Source organism: Cyanistes caeruleus, chromosome 6 (genome assembly GCF_971803275.1).
Source record: "Cyanistes caeruleus chromosome 6, bCyaCae1.hap1.1, whole genome shotgun sequence".
Taxonomy (NCBI): domain Eukaryota; kingdom Metazoa; phylum Chordata; class Aves; order Passeriformes; family Paridae; genus Cyanistes; species Cyanistes caeruleus.
The window spans coordinates 6,541,535-6,561,966 of record NC_141706.1 but is presented as its reverse complement, the minus strand read 5'-3'; the positions used below and the strand labels follow the sequence as shown (position 1 = coordinate 6,561,966).

Below are 20,432 nucleotides of genomic sequence, written 5' to 3'. Positions count from 1 at the left end.
TGATACTTGTAAGATTTAAAAAAAAACCAAACAGATAATGGTGTAGATGTTTTGGTTTTGTCCCTTAAAGCTTGCTATAGTTCAGAGAACCCAATGGAAATATATTAATCCCACATTCTAATAGAACTGATATTTCTAGGGAGCTTCTGTAGCCTGCTATGGGCACAGGCTCAGACCTGTCTTTGTAAATAAAGAAAACATTATGTGGTATTTTATTAAATTTCAGTGTGTAGCAGCTTTGTACACTGCTGTCTATATTTGTTTCTTTTAAGACACAAAATTTTAAAATTTAATTTCTTTTGGTTTTTCCATTAGTTCCTTAGTAGCTCTTAAGCATTATTTCCATATTTGTTGCTGAAATGGATGGTTTTTATTACAAGAATAGCAGTCATTTATCATGGGAAAGGAAAAGTAATCCTTAATTTTTAAAATTATAGGATTAAGTGCTTCTGACTTTGCAAACATTGCAAATTTTCAGTATAGAAAAGGTATCTGTTAAGCTTATAGCCCTTGTGGAAAGACATCAGTTTTCACTTTTAAGTCCATTTTATGCAGACTAATATGACCTTATTTGTAGGTGAGTTAAAGGTTATTGAAACTGAAAGCTTTCTTCAGGTTCACAACACGTTAAATACAGGAGCACTTCCGCTGACATTAATGTTAAGCGTATAATTGAGTGCTGTGCTGAATTAGGGTCTGATGTCATTTGGAATGTGCTGCAGGACTCTGTGTGTCTATTAATGTTCCTTAAGGAAAAGAGGAACTTAACGGACCCGCAGCTGTAGGAGGAATCTAACCCAACTAGTAAATTTGAGTTTCAATTTATTTATTCAGCCATTACTTGGCAGTTGAAGACAGTTGCACTTTTATTTTTCCATTTAAAAGTGTTCTTGCTTCTTGAGGACTTGGGGAATATCAGAGGGACATGGGTCAGCAGGACGTGTGCTCATATTGCGGTGTCAGTTACTCTCAGTTCATCGAATCACACTCTGCAAATAAACATTTCAGTAGGACCAGATGCCTCTGGGTGCTCTGGAGCCTGTAGAGTTTTAGTGCACTGGATGAATGTGTACAGCAGTGTTTTTAACATTTTGGGCAGATTCTTAAGTTTGAAATCTGTTTTAAAGAACAGGAGATAGAAAACAAGCTACACTAACCAAACCTGAGTACCAGTGTCATGTCCCAGGCTGTCCCTTTTACCCTTGTTTGGAACCCGTTGGAGGTATTTGCTCAGGAAAATGAAAGTTGAAGAGAACATTCTGGTACTGTATGAGTGAGCTGAGCAGCATTACACACTCAGGAGGAATCTTGACATCATTTCATACTGTCAGAAGAGCTTTTGGTCTCAACAAAGGGAATGGTAGGATAATTTCTGATTATTTCTCTTTATGATATGAAGTTGCTGCAGTATCGGAGGCAGCCATTTGGTTTTCATAAATAGTGTAATTTCAGTGGTTTTGAAAGTAACAAGCGGGTAAGAGGTATTTTCCTAAGAGTTCAACAGGTTAAATTAGGTGGATCTATGCAGTTGTCTTTGGTAGGGGAACTGCAAAGAACATAGGAAACAATGTTGCTGTGTAAGTGAAGATAGAAAGTGAAGATTTTTTTTTTGCAGAAAAGCAAAGCTGTTTGGAAGTTGAATGAGGTAGATCAGGACTTGTCCAACAGAGTATCTCTGAGGATGAGGTCCCACAGTGGATAAGTGTTCCAGGCCTTGGCCTCTCTTGTGACTTTTTTTTCCATGCATAAAATAGGGATTTCCCATTGTAACTCATGTCCATGGACTCTTCACCTTGAGGAAAATTATGTTTGGTTTCAGTTAAAAAAAGCAGAGTTAGTTTTTAAGGATTGCAACTCACTTTTCCCAGCAAAATTAATTTATTGTCTGGAGTTCTTGATGCTTGTGAAAGGTGGTTAAAGGGTATTATAATAACGTTAAGGTTTGTTTCCTCATTGAAAATACAATCCAGTCTGTAATGTATCAATGACAGTTTCCATATGGTAAGAAAAAACATGTTTTGTTTTCTTTCGAAGTGAAACTCCTGCAAATCCTCGGGAACTTGTTACTCTGCAGATGTGTCTCCATTTGGATCTCCCTGCTGTTGCTTTGCTGTTGGGTAGTTCTGTGGACAGCTGCTGCAGCAGTGATCCCTTGAAACTGGTCTTTCAGAAAGATGAAGTAGGAGTTGGACTTAGTTTTAAAACATAGTTCCCATCTGTTTCTTCTGTTATTATAGAATGAACTCGTACCTTGCTAGAGGTCACTGTAAACTTGTTGCTCTTGGGTTTTTTGGGCTGTTCAGGTGCTCTTCAAGTGTTTGTTCTGAATGGGGAGCATGTTTGGTTACTGTGGAAGGCTGATTGCTGTTCAGTGATTTCTTCAGCTCTGTTACCTTAAACCGGTAGGGTTTTTTCTCCCCCCATTGCTGTCTTCAAAATGCAGTGAGCACAAAACTTTGGAATGCTTTGGCTGATTAGCTGACTCCTGTGCAACTGGCTGAATTGCTGGTATTCTATTGATTGCATTACATCATTATAAAGATATTGTAAATCTTAATGGGAGTATTCTAAAACTCAACTCTTTTTTTCCCCTCTCCATAGGCTCATAAGTCAGTGAACTTTGTTTCAACTCTGCTTCAGATCACTATGTCCGAGCAACTGGATTTACCAGTGAGACAGGCAGGCAAGTTTTCAAATATTTTTTCATTGTATCTACTCTGATGGTGCATATACGCAAGTACACGTACAGATACTGTTAAAGAATTCTAATGATTTTAATGTCAAGCACTCAGAAGCTGGGAGTTGCTCAAATTACAGTCATCACGAGCTATTATCTGGCACCATACACTGAGTAAGGAAGACAGAAAGAAAAGGTGTGTCTGGCTCTTGAATGATTCTTCCCCTTTATCTCTAGTGAACATTCCTGGGGGAAGCAGAATGGTTTATGATGCTGGTGCACTTAGTCCAAGAAGGTTATTTAAACTTGGACTGTGAGCACTTAAGTTTCTAAATATATTAAGTGGAAGAAAACAAATTATGCCTTTTGGAACCCTGCTTATTTGCATGTGAGCCATCAGTAAAATTGGATGTTGATTATTGACAGCTCTAAACATTGCCTTAAAGCTGCTCTAATTACTTGGTAGAGGTTTTTAGTACAATACTTCAGTCGGTTTTCTGACTGGTCAGGAAGGTGTGATCTGGATTGCTTATTTTGACCTTCCATGTAGTAGACTACTCTAAGTTGTAGCCTAAACTTAGCTTGCATTTTTATCTTACTGCTTGGGGGTATAATTCAAATGATGACTCAAAAAGCTTACTGCTTTACAAGTAGAACATACAAAAAGAAGTTTGAAGAAAACCTCTGAAATTTCACCCTCCTCCATGTTAGCCAATTAAACCCCAGAGCATCCTGTGGGGAGCGGGGATGGCTCATGCAAGGCCCAGCTTACAAACAGTGTGTGTTCACAAAGCAATTAAAGATAAATCCCTCTGAGGGCTGGCTGACGTCTCTGTCACTTCAGTCTTATAATCATCTGCTGAGTCTTTCTTGACCTCCACAGACACTTTCAGAAACCCTCTGGTTTCTGAATCTTTAAAAGATGCATATGAAATTTAGGAAGAGAAGTTGCTTTATGGACTTCTATGTAGAATTAGATTAACAGTAACTTTGTTATCAGTTTGCCATTTGAGATTTCCTATTGCATGTTCTCCAAGTGCTGTGATTTATATTCTGCCACAGAAGCAGTTTGGATTTGGTTATCGAATAGTAAATGCAGGGTTTGTTCCTGGAGCCTGATTGCTACAAATTGCTGTAGACCATAACCTGGATATAAAAGAGCTCTGTTTCTCCAGTATTCATTCCTGTATCACCAACTTAATTAGATTTTTTTGCTTACAAGGGATGTTTTAGGTTGTCATTAGTATTGATCAGCTTTTCTTTTTCAGTTTTAATGAAAACATTGAGAAAATCATTATAATGGAGTTTTCAGAAATTGCTAAATAGTTCCACAACTGCTTACCTGAATCACAGATGAAAGCAATATGTTTAGTATTTTATATTAAATGGGTGAAAGTATGAATTTAGTAAATTATTGGGTTAATAAATTGCACGGTTTATGTATTTTGATTCTCCTACTTAGGGTCAATGCTTTTGTAATTTTGGTTCATCTTGTTCTAAAAAATATTCACTTGCGAGTTGTGCATTTGTTTTGTACTTTGAATGTCTGTCAGCTGATTTGCCACTCTTGTTTCACAGGAGTTATCTACTTGAAAAATATGATAACCCAGTATTGGCCGGACCGTGACAGTGCTCCAGGAGAGATCCCACCTTACTCCATCCCAGAAGAAGACAGACACTGTATCCGTGAGAACATTGTAGAAGCCATTATCCACTCTCCTGAGCTGATCAGGTGAACAGTTTCAGCCTCTGCATGAGTTGCCTGTGGATTCTGACTGTTGGGTTTCTTTCTTTTTTTTATTTTTCTCTGTCACCCACGTGCTAAGCATCATTGTCACACACTGTGTATCCTAAACATAGGATTAATGTAGATGGAAAAACAGTTTTCAGCTTGTGTAGCATGTAGAAGTTTTAAATTCCTTCAATGGAGACTGTTAAGCAGAAACTACAGAACCTAAACTGAAACAAAAAGGAAGTCTTAAGTATGGACAGTATTTTCTGCTTCAACACTACAAGAATATTATTAAAATAATAGCAGTAACTTATTTAATTGTTGTGCTTTTGATTTCCAGAGTACAGCTTACTACTTGCATTCACCACATTATCAAGTATGATTATCCAAGTCGCTGGACTGCAGTTGTGGAGAAAATTGGATTTTATCTCCAGTCTGACAACAGTGCTTGTTGGCTTGGAATTCTTCTCTGTCTTTATCAACTTGTGAAAAACTATGAGTAAGTTCTTTCTGGTCTTTCTCAATATAAACCAGCAGAATTAATATATTGGTGTCTATTTTTTGTACTCTATGTGTATACTGTAACCATGTAGAATTGTCTGTGGGACTGGACCAAGGTGATGGAAATGTAATCTTAGAAAATATTCTCAACTATTTGCTGTGCAGGTGCTGACTCATATATCTTCTCCACTAAAAATTACAGAAAAATATGCCTTCATTAAAAGTTTGAATTCAGAAAAAAAAAAGTATCTTAAAACCTTAATGTGGAAGTTGTCTTTTATGGATTGGTGGCAGTTAGAAAGTCTGCTCAAAATCATGACTTCTGCAGGAATTTATTATTTAAGTCAGATTTAAAGTTTTAAGCAATTTGTGCTCTAGTACTTGGTGACAGTAACCATGGAAAGGTTTCAGTGTGAAATCTGAAATGTTTGGATCTCAGAATTAGTTAACTGACTTTGGTATGAACACTTGGGTGATCAGAGAAAGGGACAGTCCTGGAGTCAGGGGATTGTAGTAGTGCAGCTGATGGAATCCACAACTTACTCTTTCAAAGCATTGGAATGCATAACATTTCTGTTTCAGGTTATTGATTTAAAATGTTGCATGGAAAAGTGTCCATCTAATTGTGTGAATTTTACGTCAATCAGCGTAAAACAGTGAATGTCAATTTCTCAAAAATACTTTTACAGGAATGCCATAAAGATCTTGGTAATCCCAAGTGGGAGTTTTCTTAGTGGCTGAAAATTGCGTTCTCACTTGATTTTCAGCTTAAACATCTTTAACCAAATACACTGCAGAGATCTGTGAGCTGTAAATCAAGAAGTGTTCAGTGGCAGGGAATTATGATGACAGAAATCCATGTTTAGGGATCTGAGTGCAGTCACTGTGCGATAAGTAACGGGTGTGTCTGTAGTCTCAGCTGATCAAACACTTCAGCTGAGGCCTGGAACTGCTCCTGCTTGCTCAGCTTTCTGGTGGAGTCAGCAAGGGTGAGTTTCATGTCACGAATTGTGTAGGAATGTGCACATTTCAGTGTGTTTCAGTCAGTTTAGTGGGACACGAATCTGTGTAATGTTATGACTTTGATCAGGTTTTTACTGCCTGACATGTAGGAATATTTAAGTTGGGATTTTTCTTTTTTTCCTTAACATGGGACATAAATATCTTGGAGATTTTCACTTTTTTTTTTTCCCCCTTCAAATTCAACCAGCAAGATCAAATGGCTGCTCTTAACATAGTATTTTTTTCTAGTATTTTTAATTTTTTTTTTTGTGAAAATGAGAAACTGAATTTTCCTGAGCAATGTTTAATCTTAACGTTTGGGTTTCTGGTTCGGAAAATGCATGAAAACTGTATTATTGAACAGGATCTAAGAGCTCAGTGTTTCGTAGTAGTTTATAAGAGAATATATCATCTGGCAGCAGATTGAGTAGTCTTTTTCTTGTTATATTCTGAAAATTGCCACTGTTTAGGAAGCTGAGTATTGATATTTAGTATTAGTGAAAAGTCTACAAAAAATATGTTTGAAAAAACAAACCAAACAAAGCTCAATCCTCTAACTCTGAAATCTCCCACGGGAGTCCAAGAATCTGACAAGTATTGATTGCTGAATCAAGAAATAAATGTACAATCATAAAATGATATTTTATCTTGTTATTGTCATCACCAGTATAGACAAGATCCTGCTCTGCTGTGGCAACTCTTGAATCAATTAGGAGTTTCTTGTGTATGAGTTAAAATTTGGGGCAAAGATTTTTGAAATGTAGCTTTGTTTCCTTTAAGGAATTTTGAAATGTTTGAGAAATTAAGTGGAGCCTTGTTTTCAGCATGGGCAAGTGGGTGGGCTGTCCCCAGCAGAGAAGGTCTGAGGTTTTATTTCAAGGGTGGTTGCCTGCTCAATCTGCTCCACAGGTTGGAATCCCACCTTCTCCATCAGACTGTTGGCTTTGGGCAAATGAAATGGTGAGCTGTGAGAGCCATCAGTGGCAGCCTGTGAGAGACTTCTCAGTTTGCTTTGTCCAGTGTCAGTGAAGCAATCTAGCTTCTGCAAATATTTTGATAAATTGTGGACTCTGATTAATGTATTTCTCATCTGTAACACTGTCTGGCTGTTGCTTTATTTCAGGTTTTGTCTCAGGAACTATTTAGGTTTGTTTTTAAGTCACAGGTTGTTATGAGCTGTCAAATAACCTACTTGTGCCTACAGTGGGGCAAGGTGAGCTTTTGCAATTTAAAGCTGCACAAAAGAACTACAAAACTGGTTTTGTTCTTCTCTAAAGGTACAAGAAACCAGAGGAACGGAGTCCCTTGATAGCTGCAATGCAACATTTTCTGCCAGTCCTGAAGGACAGCTTCATTCAGCTCTTGAATGATCCATCAGACCAGTCTGTCCTCATCCAGAAACAGATCTTCAAAATATTTTATGCCCTTGTCCAGGTAAAAAAAAACTTTGTATATACTTGAACAATAATTAAAAGCATTATGCTTTTCCTTAAAATAGTGAATGACAAAAATATTACAGTATTAGATTACATCTGAATCATTTTCCCTTCTACTCAGCTCCATGAATCACAAGTTTCTGATTGTCTTGTGCTTTTACTTTTGTACAGTGCTATTCCTGGTTGGCATTAGATAAAACTTACACAAGCCATCCTTTAAGGTAGGGTGTTTGCTGGAAAACCAGTTAGAAAATGAGTTTTCTAAGGACAGATTGTGGAGGCCAGCCTACAGATAATTACCAATGTAAATACAGGAATTTGGAATGGAACTGCTGTTAAATGCTTCAGAAATCAGAGTAACATCCATTTAAGTAACATTTTAGCATTGCATAAGCACAATGAATTGGAGCAGAGACCTTTAGCACCTTTGAGGATATTTAGGATATAGGTTAGATTGTGTTGAGTTCTTTAGCCTTGTTTTTGTGGTAAATTGCTCTTTCATAATAGCTAAGTGTAGGCAAAGATTTGAAAGCTAAAATTCAAACTGTGAAAGTAACAAATTAACTATAAAGAAATTCAAAAATAATTTCCCGTTTTGTTTTGTTTTACCTAGTACACATTACCTTTGGAGTTGATAAATCAGCAAAACCTGACTGAGTGGATAGAAATCCTGAAGACTGTTGTTGATAGGGATGTACCAGCTGTAAGTGGCTTTTGGCTATTTATGTCTTTAGACTTTAAAGTTTTTTTCATTCATTAGAATGTTAAACAGTTTAATATTTTATTTCTGCATTCTTTTTACTGTACAGATGCCAAGGAAATTATAAATAAAAAAGATTAGGCTAAATGGGTTTAGATTAGTCTAAACAGACTAAACAGATTTTGAAAATATATAGCTTGTATGCGAGTTCTGTTTTCAAAATATAGCAAAGCTTATTTTGGCTACTTGTTTCAAAAATTTATTGATCATTTAGGCATATTTAATGGAATTTAGATATGCTCTACTTCATACTTTAATTGAGCTAGAAGTGTAAATAACAGGTTAAAAGCTAGATATACTATGTAGTTGCTCAAATAACATGTAATTTGAACTCTTTGTTAGTAATTGGTAAATAATGTCTTTTTTTTCCTAAAGGAAACCCTTCAGGTTGATGAGGATGATAGACCTGAGCTGCCATGGTGGAAATGCAAGAAGTGGGCTTTGCATATCTTAGCTAGGCTCTTTGAGAGGTATTTTCTCTTCCATTATTATTTAAAAAAACCCCAAATATTTAAATCAGTAATATTGTTGCACACCTGAGTTTACATACTTGCTTCTAATTCTAGGTATGGAAGCCCTGGTAATGTTTCCAAGGAGTACAATGAGTTTGCTGAAGTTTTCCTGAAGGCCTTCGCTGTTGGTGTTCAGCAAGTAAGAAACACTGAGTGTGAGGGCAGTATTAGGATAGGTTTAGAGCTAGTACTGATTGCTTATTTCAGTATTTGCTGAAAGGCTTCTTGCTCTTACTCACTTTTTTGTCCCCCAAGCACTTTGGTATGGAAAGCAGTGATGTTTGGGGGCTAAAAAAAAGAATGAGAAAGAAATTATCAGTTTGCCACACGGCACAATCGACTTTCCACTTACAAGCCCTCAGATAAGCTTCAGACAAATGCTACAATTTTTTTTCCTTTCTGAAAGAGATGGGTGTATGTGGTGTAGTTGCCCTTCAGAACTACCTTTTAAACTCTGTATGCAAGGTATTTTTGACTTAAAGTCTGTAAGTGATAAATTTTCAACCTTCTGCAAAAGCCTGATCAAGCAGAAGCTCTCTTATAGTCAGGTAATTCTGATGTTCCCGTTCCACTTGTCTCCCTGTTTTGGGGTTGCCATTTGTGCTGTGTTTTAGGGTCAGCTATGTGCAAAGAAACTTTGGATTAATTAAAAATCTCAGGTATGTTTTTATAAAATTTCCTCATATTTGGTTCATAAATACCTTTCTTTTAAGGTAATTATGTTGCAAATATAAATAGACAATTTATGAAAATCTCATGGTGTAGGATGTTTCCTTCAAAGCCTTTGAGTCAGACAAACAGTTCTTAGTTCAGTTTCAGTTCTCTTAATTTCTAATGAAATTATAATGAATTACAGAGCTTTAAAAGAAGAAGTGTAGGGAAAGTATCTCATAAATCCATGCTTTTTGAAGGTTGGCCAAAATATGGAAAATATTTTTCACATTGAGTGTAAGGCGATATATCCCAACATTCCCCTTAGACAAGTGGTGTCAGCACTGCTTCCTGAGGTGCTCACCTGTCACCTCCAGGTGACATTAGACAGTTAATTATTGCATGTTCTTTGAGGGCTTATTGCTTGCTTTGCACTTCCAAGATAAAATGAAATTCTGACAAAAGGGTATGGCCAAAAGTAGTCTTCGACAATTTTAACAGTTTGACAAAATACTTGTTTTTCTTTTTAAATCAAATTTGATCCTCACTGTTATTGCAGCTAGGAAACTCTAAGAATTCAGGTATTTTAAAGAAAGCTGCTAAAAAAGCAGTACTTTAGCAGGCTTAATTTGTTCCTAAAAAAGAATGTAACTTGTTTAGGAAGACAGACTATATTTAAGATTCTGCCCTCCATTTTTCTGCAGAAGATAGATCTTGGGCCTCTGCTCAGGACATGAAATCTGTCAAATAAAAGTTGTGGAAGATTTTTGAGCAGGTTGTGTTTCTTTACAAAAATTGGAAATCTATGGGATACTGAAGAATATAAATTTGGATAATACATTTCATTGAGTTGTCTCTACTCTCCAAAGTGTTTGCATCCTTTTAGTAAAGGAGTACTAGATAAATATAAGACATGAAACTACAGATGGTTCAAGTATAAGCTTGAAATATACTGCTAATATTATTGTCATAATTGCTTCTCATTGATTAGGCCTCACCCCTCAAAAAAAAAAAAATTCTGTACAGTCAGCATTCACTTTAGCTAAACTTTCTTAGCTTGTCCAAACCAGGCTGGAATACCCTGAATTTATCCCTTGTGTTAGGAGCTGTTTTGCTCAAGACACTTCTCATGAGCCAGAGCTAAGCCCTGGTTAGACACTGCTGCCTTGTAGTTCCTTGGCACTGCTAGAGAATTTTATTTGCCCCAGAATGTCCATCCTGCTTTTCCTCACTGCACTTCTTAAATATTTTCTTAATTTTTTAATATCTTTACCTACTACATCTGAATCATGAAACTACATACATCTTTTTGGATAGTCCTCAAAACAGCTGTGAGTTTGAACTTTTGCTCTCTTCTACCCTAGCTCAATATCTAATACCACCAAAACCTTGTACTCAGATGTTGGCACCAACCAGTAATTTCTGTCTAAATCCTGATGGTTTTTAAACATGAGCAATTCAAACTTTGAGAATTGATAAAACATCTAGAGCATAACTGTTTGTAAAGCTGTGAATATTTTGATGACTGAGTGCACTCTTCTTAAACTGAAGTGCAAGGCAATTCCTTTGGGAAAAACACTTCAGCGTTTGTGTAATAAATGGTAGCAGCAGCGTTCATTCTCAGAATAATGAATCTTGTTTTCCCCAGATTTTTATTTTTGTAACATTACAGATTGATTGATATCTTTCCAGCCCTTTTGGGTTTGGATTCTTAAAAAATGCTTCTTTTGTGTGAAGACTTACATGAAATCCTGGAAATGGGACTTGCCATTTCTCTCCAGTTAGTGATGCTACGTCTGAAGGTGCAGTGTTTCCACTGACCTGGACTGGGCTACAGGGCATTCCCTTTGCATTACACATGCAAAACTCTCCCGTGAGCTGTAATTTAATTGCTGATCATGGTCCCATGTCTGTTTCATGACCATATCTGTGGAGAGCCTTGGACTTGAACACAGGTAGATCCCTGTGAGGAGTTTTGGATGCCTCCTCAGGAGACTTGAGAAAGCCAAAGGGAGTGACTGATGGATCACTCCATCAGACACATTCCTCACACAGCTGTGGCTCTGAGGCAGCACAGAGGCACTGATCAGTAGGCTGTGAGTGTAGAGTGTTCTGATCCATTGGCTGGGTGTGAATTTCTGCCCCCAAAGAGTGAAGATGAAATAATAAACCTCAGAGGGCAAGGCCCCCTGGAGTGTGTTGGTGGTGAATTAGCATGTATGGTTTGTGTTATTAAGGATGGTATTTTTAAAAGATGTGCAAGCATCCAATATGAGCTGCAAGTTCTCTTATAAAATTGACAATGACATTTGGTAGAAGGATTAGTCAGTACCCATTTTAGCCTAATGAATGAACGGGGGTTTTGTTCGGTTTTGAGGGGTTCTTATGTAGGCTTGTGAGGGAGGGTAGAACTGGGATGAAAATGGTCTGTGCTCTGTATAAGCTATTGATGAGATCTGATTTCTCTAGGTGTTGTTGAAGGTGCTGTATCAATACAAGGAAAAGCAGTACATGGCTCCTAGAGTTCTGCAGCAAACGCTGAATTACATTAATCAAGGAGTGTCTCATGCAGTCACCTGGAAGAATCTGAAACCTCATATTCAAGTAAGCCATTTTTGGGGGTTTAATACTTAGATGACTCAGAAGTACATTAGTCAGTCTACTGTACAGCGTTTCCAGCCTAAAATTCACATTTTAGGCACTTCTCTTAAAAATTGCTGAAAATAGTTTAAGCCAGTTGAGTGAGGGTTACCTTGAAACATGAACAAAGCCAGCTAATTTATTGTTGTCTCTTCTTTGTGCTTTAATTTATTAAGGATTACAATCTAACACAGCAACACAACATATTTGGAGATTGTGTTAGCTGCTGAATTTATGGCATTGAATCATCTCCACATGCCATTATCCAAAGCCAGTCTACTATCCTGTGTTGTATTGTAACCCTACCTAAACACAAAAGATCTGCTTTTCTGTTAAGTGCCACATAAATCCACTCAATGTTACCATTTTATATGAGGAAGTGACAGGATGGAGAAAATCTGTAAAATACAGGACAGAATATGGAGATTGATTTAATAGTGCTAACCTCTTTTCAATCTCTTTTGTTATTCCAGGGAATCATCCAAGATGTTATTTTCCCATTGATGTGCTATACAGATGCTGATGAAGAGCTTTGGCAAGAAGATCCATATGAATATATCCGCATGAAATTTGGTAAGTGTTTGAAATCTACTCATGTTAAAAAATGATTTCATGCAGAAATGGGATTTTTATGAGGTGTTTTTGTGAAAACAGAGATGGCTTTAGTCTTGAAAAAAAGAGAAACAGTATATTAACCCAAATAATAGAGTTAAATTGGACATATTTGTGGAAAGGAGAATGGATACAACAGTCAACAATGACAGAGGAGTTTGTGTACTTGTAAAAGTATTTCATTTTTACAGTTACAAAGTTTTTATTACAAGTCAAACAGGCCTGGTCTTGCTAACAAAAACTACATAAATTAAATGTCATTAAAGGTTATGCCTTACAACTAATATTTCAGGTCCTGGATTTCTTAGGGAATTTCACCCATGGCACAGTTCAGAGCAGATCTATCCCAGTGGTAAATGACACATTATGGAGTAAGCCCAGCATTCCAGACTTGTCCCATTTCACCTCCTGTGCTCTGCTACTTTGTGTTGGGCTTTACTCTGAGGTCTGTGCAGTCCTCTAAGGCAGGGAACAAAAAAATGCTTCAGACTCCCTGAACAAATTCTTCCCTCCACTAGGAATGTTAATGTGGCTAGAATAAGGAATCTTGAGGGGTTTGGGAGTTTTTATCCCTCAGGTCAGAGGCATACCTGTAAACACTACAGGTATTACACAAGGCTCTGATAATCCTCTTCTGCAGAGAAATGAGAAACGGAGAGTTTTTTAACCCAATTAATTCTGTGTACTGGCCTGTGGAGTAAATAGCATCCAGTCAAAATTTGACTGTTTGTGTTACAAAATATTTTTCTTAAAAATTAAAGACATAGAACTTCAAATTAGACATATGGGGCAGTCATCATGAAAAACATGAAATATATGTAGTCAGCTATGTGTTACTCTTTGGACTTGGAATATCTTTAGCAAGAAAGCATGATTAACCACCTGAAGGGTGATGTCTTTCTCATATTAAATACATTTGGATCGTGAACTGTAGTAAAGGACCTGATTTTATAACTGTTACAATGTTATTTAACAGATGTATTTGAAGACTTCATTTCTCCAACAACTGCTGCTCAGACATTATTGTTTACATCGTGTAGTAAAAGGAAAGAGGTAAGCTGTTCAAGGATTATACTGAAATACTACTAGCTAAATTCAGTTTATTTGCTGAAAGAGCTATTAATAAAAGTTTTACTTATCTGCTCTCATATCATAGTATGCTAAAATTTGAAATTTCAAGTTTATTTTGCACTGCTCTATTCATGATTTTTGTATTTGCAAATTCTCTGGGACCCATTCTTGATAGAATATTGTGTGTTTCTAAGAAAGACATAAAACATTGCCCAAATTCCAGACTTGGAGCAGGCTATTGGATATTGTAGCATCTCAGAGCACAGAAAATGGTACCTGGGATGATTGATTGGATTACTTTGACTAACCTTACGTGTAATCTAGGTCCTGCAGAAGACAATGGGCTTCTGTTATCAAATCCTTACGGAGCCAAACGCTGATCCTCGCAAGAAAGATGGTGCTTTACATATGATTGGTTCTTTGGCTGAAATTCTCCTAAAAGTAAGCAGAACAGATCTGGTGGTTCTTTTCATCTTTTTTTTTTTGCCCATCCTATGCTTTCTCTAACATAGAGTGCCTTAGAAGAAATGCAAATAGCTCTGAGTTCACAAGTTTATGAATTGCTGCCAGGTTTTTTAAAATTGTTTCCTTTGTTTTGGGTTTAATGTCAGCTTAATTACTTAATTACCAAAATTTTATAGGTCATGTTCAAGTTCAGAGTATTGTTTTAAGTTCTTTTAAGTTCTATGCTTCTGGTGAGAGTTAATACACCATTTCTGTGCTACACTTAATTACATTCCCTTTTTTGTGGAAGGAAGGAAGGAAAAAAGTGCTCTCTTCAATGAGAGGCTGTTTATTTAATGGACTCTTTTATGTATAGAAGAGAGGAAATAAAATTAAATTTGTGATATTGCTCAATTAAAATGGTAGCAAAATATAGATGCATGGCATGAACTTGTATTTGGACCACAGTTCTGAGTAGTTTCCATGACCACTTTTACTTCTGATGCCAATGTGTTGCCAATTGTAAGGTGTCTCTTGGGGTCAAAAAAGGGTTGGAGAAAAATTGTCACTATTATGACTAAAAAATTTAAAAATCCACATAGGATCCAAGTTTAATTACTAAAACAGGAGATGATTGTTGCATAATTGACTTTAAAAAGGGATAAGTTAAAAGTGAGACTTTTGTTACACTCTTCACAGTTTAATGTGTGTGACATTTTTACCAGGATAGAAATACATTTTATATGAAGTTTTAAACTGATGTGCTTCCCTTCATATTTTGACAGAAGAAGATCTATAAGGATCAGATGGAATATATGTTGCAGAATCATGTGTTCCCTCTCTTCAGCAGTGAGCTGGGTTACATGAGAGCGCGGGTAAGATAGTGTGGCATTTACTGGTGAGATACATTGCCTGTTCCAATTGAAGAATTCAGAAATCTTCAACTTCTTCCCTCTCACAGATGCTCTCATTTATGCTCCTTTTTCACAATAAATTGTAGACTTATTCCAGGGATGAGTACCAGTTTTTACATGTGATTATAGATAGCCCCTGTGTAGTTTTGAAATGGCTGCAGCACTGTGTGTGCACAGTTTCCCATCTGTGTCTGGTGGTAGGGTCTGTGTGTGTTCTGCACGTAGACTGTACTGCTCACACAAAACCTGTGGCCAAAGATGAACCTGAGATCATAGTACTGGTCCAGTGATGTCTGCAGGACAGCCTCCCACTGACCAGCCTCCACACTCTCAAACATCTTCATTACTGAAGAGTCTTACAGTATCTTTATTCAACAGAAGTTTTCACCTCAGATTCAGCAATTTGTGTCGTTTATGGGTATACAAATAGTTGATAATCCTTTCTGTAGGTTTTGCAGCTCTGAAATTCTTCAACGTCTTTTTTTTTTTTTTCCAGGCTTGCTGGGTTCTTCATTATTTCTGTGAAGTCAAATTTAAAAGTGACCAGAATCTCCAGACAGCCTTAGAACTCACAAGACGGTGTCTGATAGATGATAGGGAAATGCCTGTGAAAGTGGAAGCTGCAATAGCTCTTCAAGTTCTCATCAGTAATCAAGAGAAAGGTAGGAGCCCTTTCTTACAGCTACAGGAAGCTTTAATGGAATAGGTGTTAACTTTGTGATGTTCACGCAGACTTGTTCTCATCTTCCCTGATGTTAATTTCCTTCTTCCAATTGTAACTTGTAATCATTTACTATAATCTTTCAGCTAGAAAAGTTTAGGGTTTTTTACTAAATTATACAATAAATTGCATTTTAACATTATAAGACATGATTATTAAAACATGGTCAAAGAGCTTCATGGTACAGTAAATCCAGTTTCATAGCACCTAATAATTGAATCAGAAATACAGTGGCAATATCTGACTTAGCATATATTTGTTCATGTTAAAATTTATTTAAAGGGAAAAAAAGGCTGTCTTGATCCAAGTAGGTTTTACATGGCTTAGTATTCCCGGAGCTGGCATAAAAGTCACAAAGCAAACATACATTATATATTTAATACTTCTGGTAATTTGACAAAGGTGTATATGTACCCATTGCTATTCAATTAACATTTGCATTGATCAGTAATTTTGCATTTTATGAATTCAAAATGCAGAGCTCTGGTTTTCATACTTAAATTTTGATCCTCTTGTTATATATTATTAAAAATTTGTTCTGAATGGCAGTATTGCTACAATAATTTATGCTACCAATGTTTTTGGCATATTAATGCTGAAGCACTAAACAAAGTTCTTTGAGGCTGAAGTTCTTAGACTGATCTGTGTTTTTTTTAAGAGTGTTAATTCAAACATTCCACCTGTTTTACAGCTAAAGAATATATTACTCCATTCATTAGACCTGTAATGCAAGCTTTGCTTCATATTATAAGAGAGACTGAAAATGATGACCTTACTAATGTGATTCAGAAGATGATCTGTGAATATAGTGAAGAAGTTACCCCAATTGCAGTAGAAATGACACAGCATTTGGTGAGACTTTATGGTGGCTTGGGGACATGTTTAATATGGGAATGATTGGTATTTAAAATTGATAGTTGAGTTTCGCCATCAATTAATAGCTGTTGTTACTCCAGTCTGTTTTAGTGCATCGATACAAGTAATTTTCTTCTACATTTAGACAGTTTTTCATCAGAAGTGGCTTCATAACTTATACTGAGTGGAAATTGCTAAGAACAATTCTAGAAATCTTTGCAAAATCTTTGTATATTTCCTCCTATAGTGCAACAATGAAATTGGTAAAACTTTTTAGGTAGTCTCTAAGACGTCATTTAGGTTGTCTGTTTTAAAATATTAAGAGTAGATTTTAAATGACAAGTTTGGTGTGAAAATAAACTTGAATCTGCAGCAGAAATTCAGAACTTGAATGGCCAAATCTAGCACATTGTATATTAATGGCTGCAAAAGCAGAGGTCAGCTCAGTGCTTCCCTGTTAGAGGCCCTTGGATTTAAAATGTAATTGTTAGCATGTCCTCTCTGGGAATGCCTGCCAAGTGTTCTGGTCTAGTTCAGCTACTGAGGAAACCTTGTGTCAGAAGAACTTACCAAGGGACAATGTATTCTTTTGCATGGGACATAATGTCATTTATATATTTTTATTCATGAGTAGATAAAGGGTGACAGCTCCAGTGGCTTAACACTCAAATTTTATCATCCTGAAAAGAGATTCTGGAGCAGAGCAGTCACCTGCTATTATTTGTACACGTGTTCTCAGCAGAAAGCCTTCTGAAATTCTGCAGAATGCCAGACTTTCACAATTTAATGACATATTTATGGGTTGTTCTGCTATTATGTGCAGGCAATGACATTTAACCAGGTGATCCAGACTGGTCCAGATGAAGAGGGCAGTGATGACAAAGCAGTGACAGCAATGGGAATCTTGAATACTATCGATACACTTCTCAGTGTAGTTGAAGATCACAAGGAAGTAAGTAAAAATTACTTTAAAGCTGATATGTATGGTCTAAGAACACTGTAAGTCTTTCATAGTCACAGTGTTCCTTGCACTGTTACCTGAAAAACAGTCCTTTTGGGCAAAAAGATGTTGAAAACAGAAAATAGTGAAGTACTTATCATGTAGCCAAGTTGTAACAGAGTTGGTCACTTTTCTAATGCAATGCATGTAGTAATGGAGCATAAGTGTTGCCACAGTGTTTCCCATAAGAATCCAGCTGTTTGTTCAAATAGTAGAATCAATGTGTCTAGCAGATGGAACTCTGTCTCAGCTGGAAACACACATCTGATTTGATAAGGTCTGCCCTTCAAACAAAACAGATAAAGCTTCACATAGCTGCAAACATTGACTCTGCTGACTGGGTTTGCTCTCCGTGACAGAATCGATGTGGGTAAATACAGCTCTTGTGGCTGTGCTCAGAGATGGGGAATTTTACCTGCCTCATCTGCCCTGGAGAATGTTCCTTTGGGATTCAAACTTCTGTCATTTTGTTTTGTTCTACTGAATGGAATCACTTCTGTCCAGAGTACAGCCAGTTCAAAAGATGCTATTTCTGATTAAAATCTTTCTTGACAAAGTCAGCTACAGTCTCCTAATAAATACATTATAGTTTTTTAGTGACAAAAGGGTTTGATAATAAACTGTAGGGCTCTGAAGACTTCGCTAAAGAAGCAGCATCATACAAATGCCCAAGGGCAGAATCCAGTGCTGCCACACAATAAACCAAGGACCACCTCAGCTCATTTACTTGTTGCTAGAGCTGTTTATCAAGCTTTTAATGTACTTGTTTTTGTTAGCAAACCCTTGTCTTCTAAATTAAAAGTCTGCGTAATGATATGCTAGTCCTGAGGAGCTCAGTTTGAAAATGTTAACCAGTAAATATTTATATTTAGAGACACCTTACACAGGATGACCAGTATTCCAAGAGATAAGGTATTTAGCAGGTTAGTTTCAAATCCTGTTCTGCATAGCTAAGACCAGTAACTCAGCCTTTACTTGTCCCTGTGCAAGGTGAGTGCCCTCATCAGATTAATGACTTTTGTTAGCTGTTCCATGGACTAACATGCACTAATTGGGAACACTGACTGAATCTGTAGGACCAGCATTTAGACTGATGCTCTCCATATCATGTGAACATCCTAAGCTAGGTTTGGGAAATGGTTTGGTATTTGGGAAAACATATATATATTTGCTTACTGTGTTTTAATGGGACTGAACTGGTGCATAGGGTTAGTCAGGCTTTTATTTTTAAAGGATACCCTATAATGAGATTCTTCCTTAAAAAACACCTTGTATTGAAAGCTGTCTTGCAAATCCTTAGCTGGGTGCTGCTCTTATACATTTAGTGCTTTAAAATGTGAGGTATTTCTAATTGTTCTTAAAAACTAGATTGTATGTATAGAAACTGATTCGACAAAATTTAAAATGTGTTTCATTTCAACTCCAAAGTATTGGAAATAGTCATTACCTGTCCTTTCCATTTTCAATTTTTTTTTCAGATTACCCAGCAGCTGGAAGGGATCTGTTTGCAAGTGATTGGAACAGTTTTGCAGCAGCATGTATTAGGTATCTGTATTTCTGCTGGCTTACTTTAAAAGTGCGTGGGATTGGCATGATATTTACCTAGATTCTGTTTGTTTCAGAGTTCTACGAGGAGATCTTCTCCTTGGCTCATAGTCTGACCTGCCAACAGGTTTCTGCACAAATGTGGCAGCTTCTTCCTCTTGTGTTTGAAGTCTTCCAGCAGGATGGTTTTGATTATTTTACTGGTAAGTAACATAAATACATCAGGAAGCCAGATGGTTTCATGGATGGGATTTCAGCCATACAGTGAATTGCATCATGACTGAAATGTTAGGAAAACACTCAAGTGAGGTTACACTTGAAGTATTTTTATTTTGCTGTTCCTGCTACCAGACTTGTTTTGCTAAGGGCACCTATGACTTGCACACACTTATCTTGGCAAACATTAAGCAAGAACTGTAATTATTAATACAATTTCAAATTTCAACCTGATTTTAATAGCATGCAGATGATACCTAACTGTGATCATCCTTCTTTTTAATACAGATATGATGCCTCTCTTGCATAATTATGTTACTGTTGATACAGATACACTTCTGTCAGACACAAAATATCTTGAAATGATCTACAGTATGTGCAAGAAGGTGAGTGGATTCCTGAGTGGTAACAAAACCTGACATCTCTGAAGAATTAAGAGTATTAAACTGGGTACTTTCTTCCACAGCAGCTTTTGACATCTACTCTTTAAAGCATTTTGCTATCTAACATCCTATAAGATTCCCCAAATTACTAAGTTACTGAAGAGATTGCATCAAAATTTCAGATATATGCCTTTGGCAGAAGGGAAAAATAAATCATACACAACAAAAGCAGAATAAACAAAGCAGGTTTGGTGCAATACACTTTGTGCATATGGGCATGCAAGATGTATTGCAAAAGGTAGGTGGATTCTTTCATCTGGGATTTGTAGCCTCACCATGGCCAGGATACACATGCTGTACGTGTGCTGAAGGTCTGACACCTGTTAGCTAAATAAGTGGTGTAGGGGTGGAAGGTAAAGGGACAGGCATAGGAAGTTATGTCCCCAAATTCATGCCATGTCAGTGATGAAAACTGGGATCAGAATGCAATTGGTCTGACTCAGTCCAGGCACTTTTGGGCAGGGTTTCTGTATTCTGCTTTATATTACTGGGCTTTCTTTGTCCAGTCAAAACGTAGAATATACAGCTTTCCGGAGTGTTAGCAGCATGTGAGGAAAGGAACACTTTTTTTATAAGGTGTGTATTAATGTTTTATCATCTCTAATAGTAATATGTAGGGATTTCAGTATTCCACTCCTGGATATGGTTTCTGGTCTCAATGTAAGAGCTTTGGTGAACTGTCAGCTCTGCTTCCTGTGGT

General features: G+C 36.8%; 1 protein-coding gene, 1 long non-coding RNA gene and 1 other non-coding gene across 5 annotated transcripts in view; 2 read left to right on the top strand and 1 right to left on the bottom strand.

Annotated features, from left to right (window-relative positions):
• Positions 1-20,432, top strand: part of IPO7 (importin 7) — a 34,096-nt gene that overhangs the window by 6,812 nt on the left and 6,852 nt on the right. Inside the window, exons 2-19 of one of the 2 annotated variants that reach the window (XM_086892025.1) lie at positions 2,602-2,683; positions 4,256-4,409; positions 4,750-4,908; positions 7,190-7,346; positions 7,962-8,051; positions 8,484-8,578; positions 8,675-8,759; positions 11,741-11,875; positions 12,385-12,484; positions 13,500-13,576; positions 13,919-14,035; positions 14,824-14,913; positions 15,449-15,614; positions 16,365-16,525; positions 17,352-17,480; positions 19,007-19,073; positions 19,151-19,276; positions 19,578-19,675. In XM_086892025.1, coding sequence (XP_086748151.1) covers positions 2,602-2,683; positions 4,256-4,409; positions 4,750-4,908; positions 7,190-7,346; positions 7,962-8,051; positions 8,484-8,578; positions 8,675-8,759; positions 11,741-11,875; positions 12,385-12,484; positions 13,500-13,576; positions 13,919-14,035; positions 14,824-14,913; positions 15,449-15,614; positions 16,365-16,525; positions 17,352-17,480; positions 19,007-19,073; positions 19,151-19,276; positions 19,578-19,675 — 2,088 coding nt within the window. Of the gene's footprint in view, positions 1-2,601; positions 2,684-4,062; positions 4,410-4,749; positions 4,909-7,189; positions 7,347-7,961; positions 8,052-8,483; positions 8,579-8,674; positions 8,760-11,740; positions 11,876-12,384; positions 12,485-13,499; positions 13,577-13,918; positions 14,036-14,823; positions 14,914-15,448; positions 15,615-16,364; positions 16,526-17,351; positions 17,481-19,006; positions 19,074-19,150; positions 19,277-19,577; positions 19,676-20,432 lie in introns of those variants that run through there. The other variant, XM_023928600.2, reaches the window with a different exon arrangement.
• The window catches only part of LOC111930536 (uncharacterized), a 29,082-nt gene continuing 9,459 nt past the window's right edge, over positions 810-20,432 (bottom strand). For both annotated transcript variants that reach the window (XR_002865226.2, XR_002865223.2), the window contains 2 exons: positions 13,903-14,029; positions 810-4,636 (listed from right to left, as the gene is read on the bottom strand). This is a non-coding gene — a long non-coding RNA (uncharacterized LOC111930536). The remainder of the gene's footprint in view (positions 4,637-13,902; positions 14,030-20,432) is intronic.
• Positions 15,112-15,292, top strand: LOC111930686 (small nucleolar RNA SNORA23). The gene has a single exon (XR_002865269.1). It is a non-coding gene; the product is annotated as a small nucleolar RNA SNORA23 (small nucleolar RNA).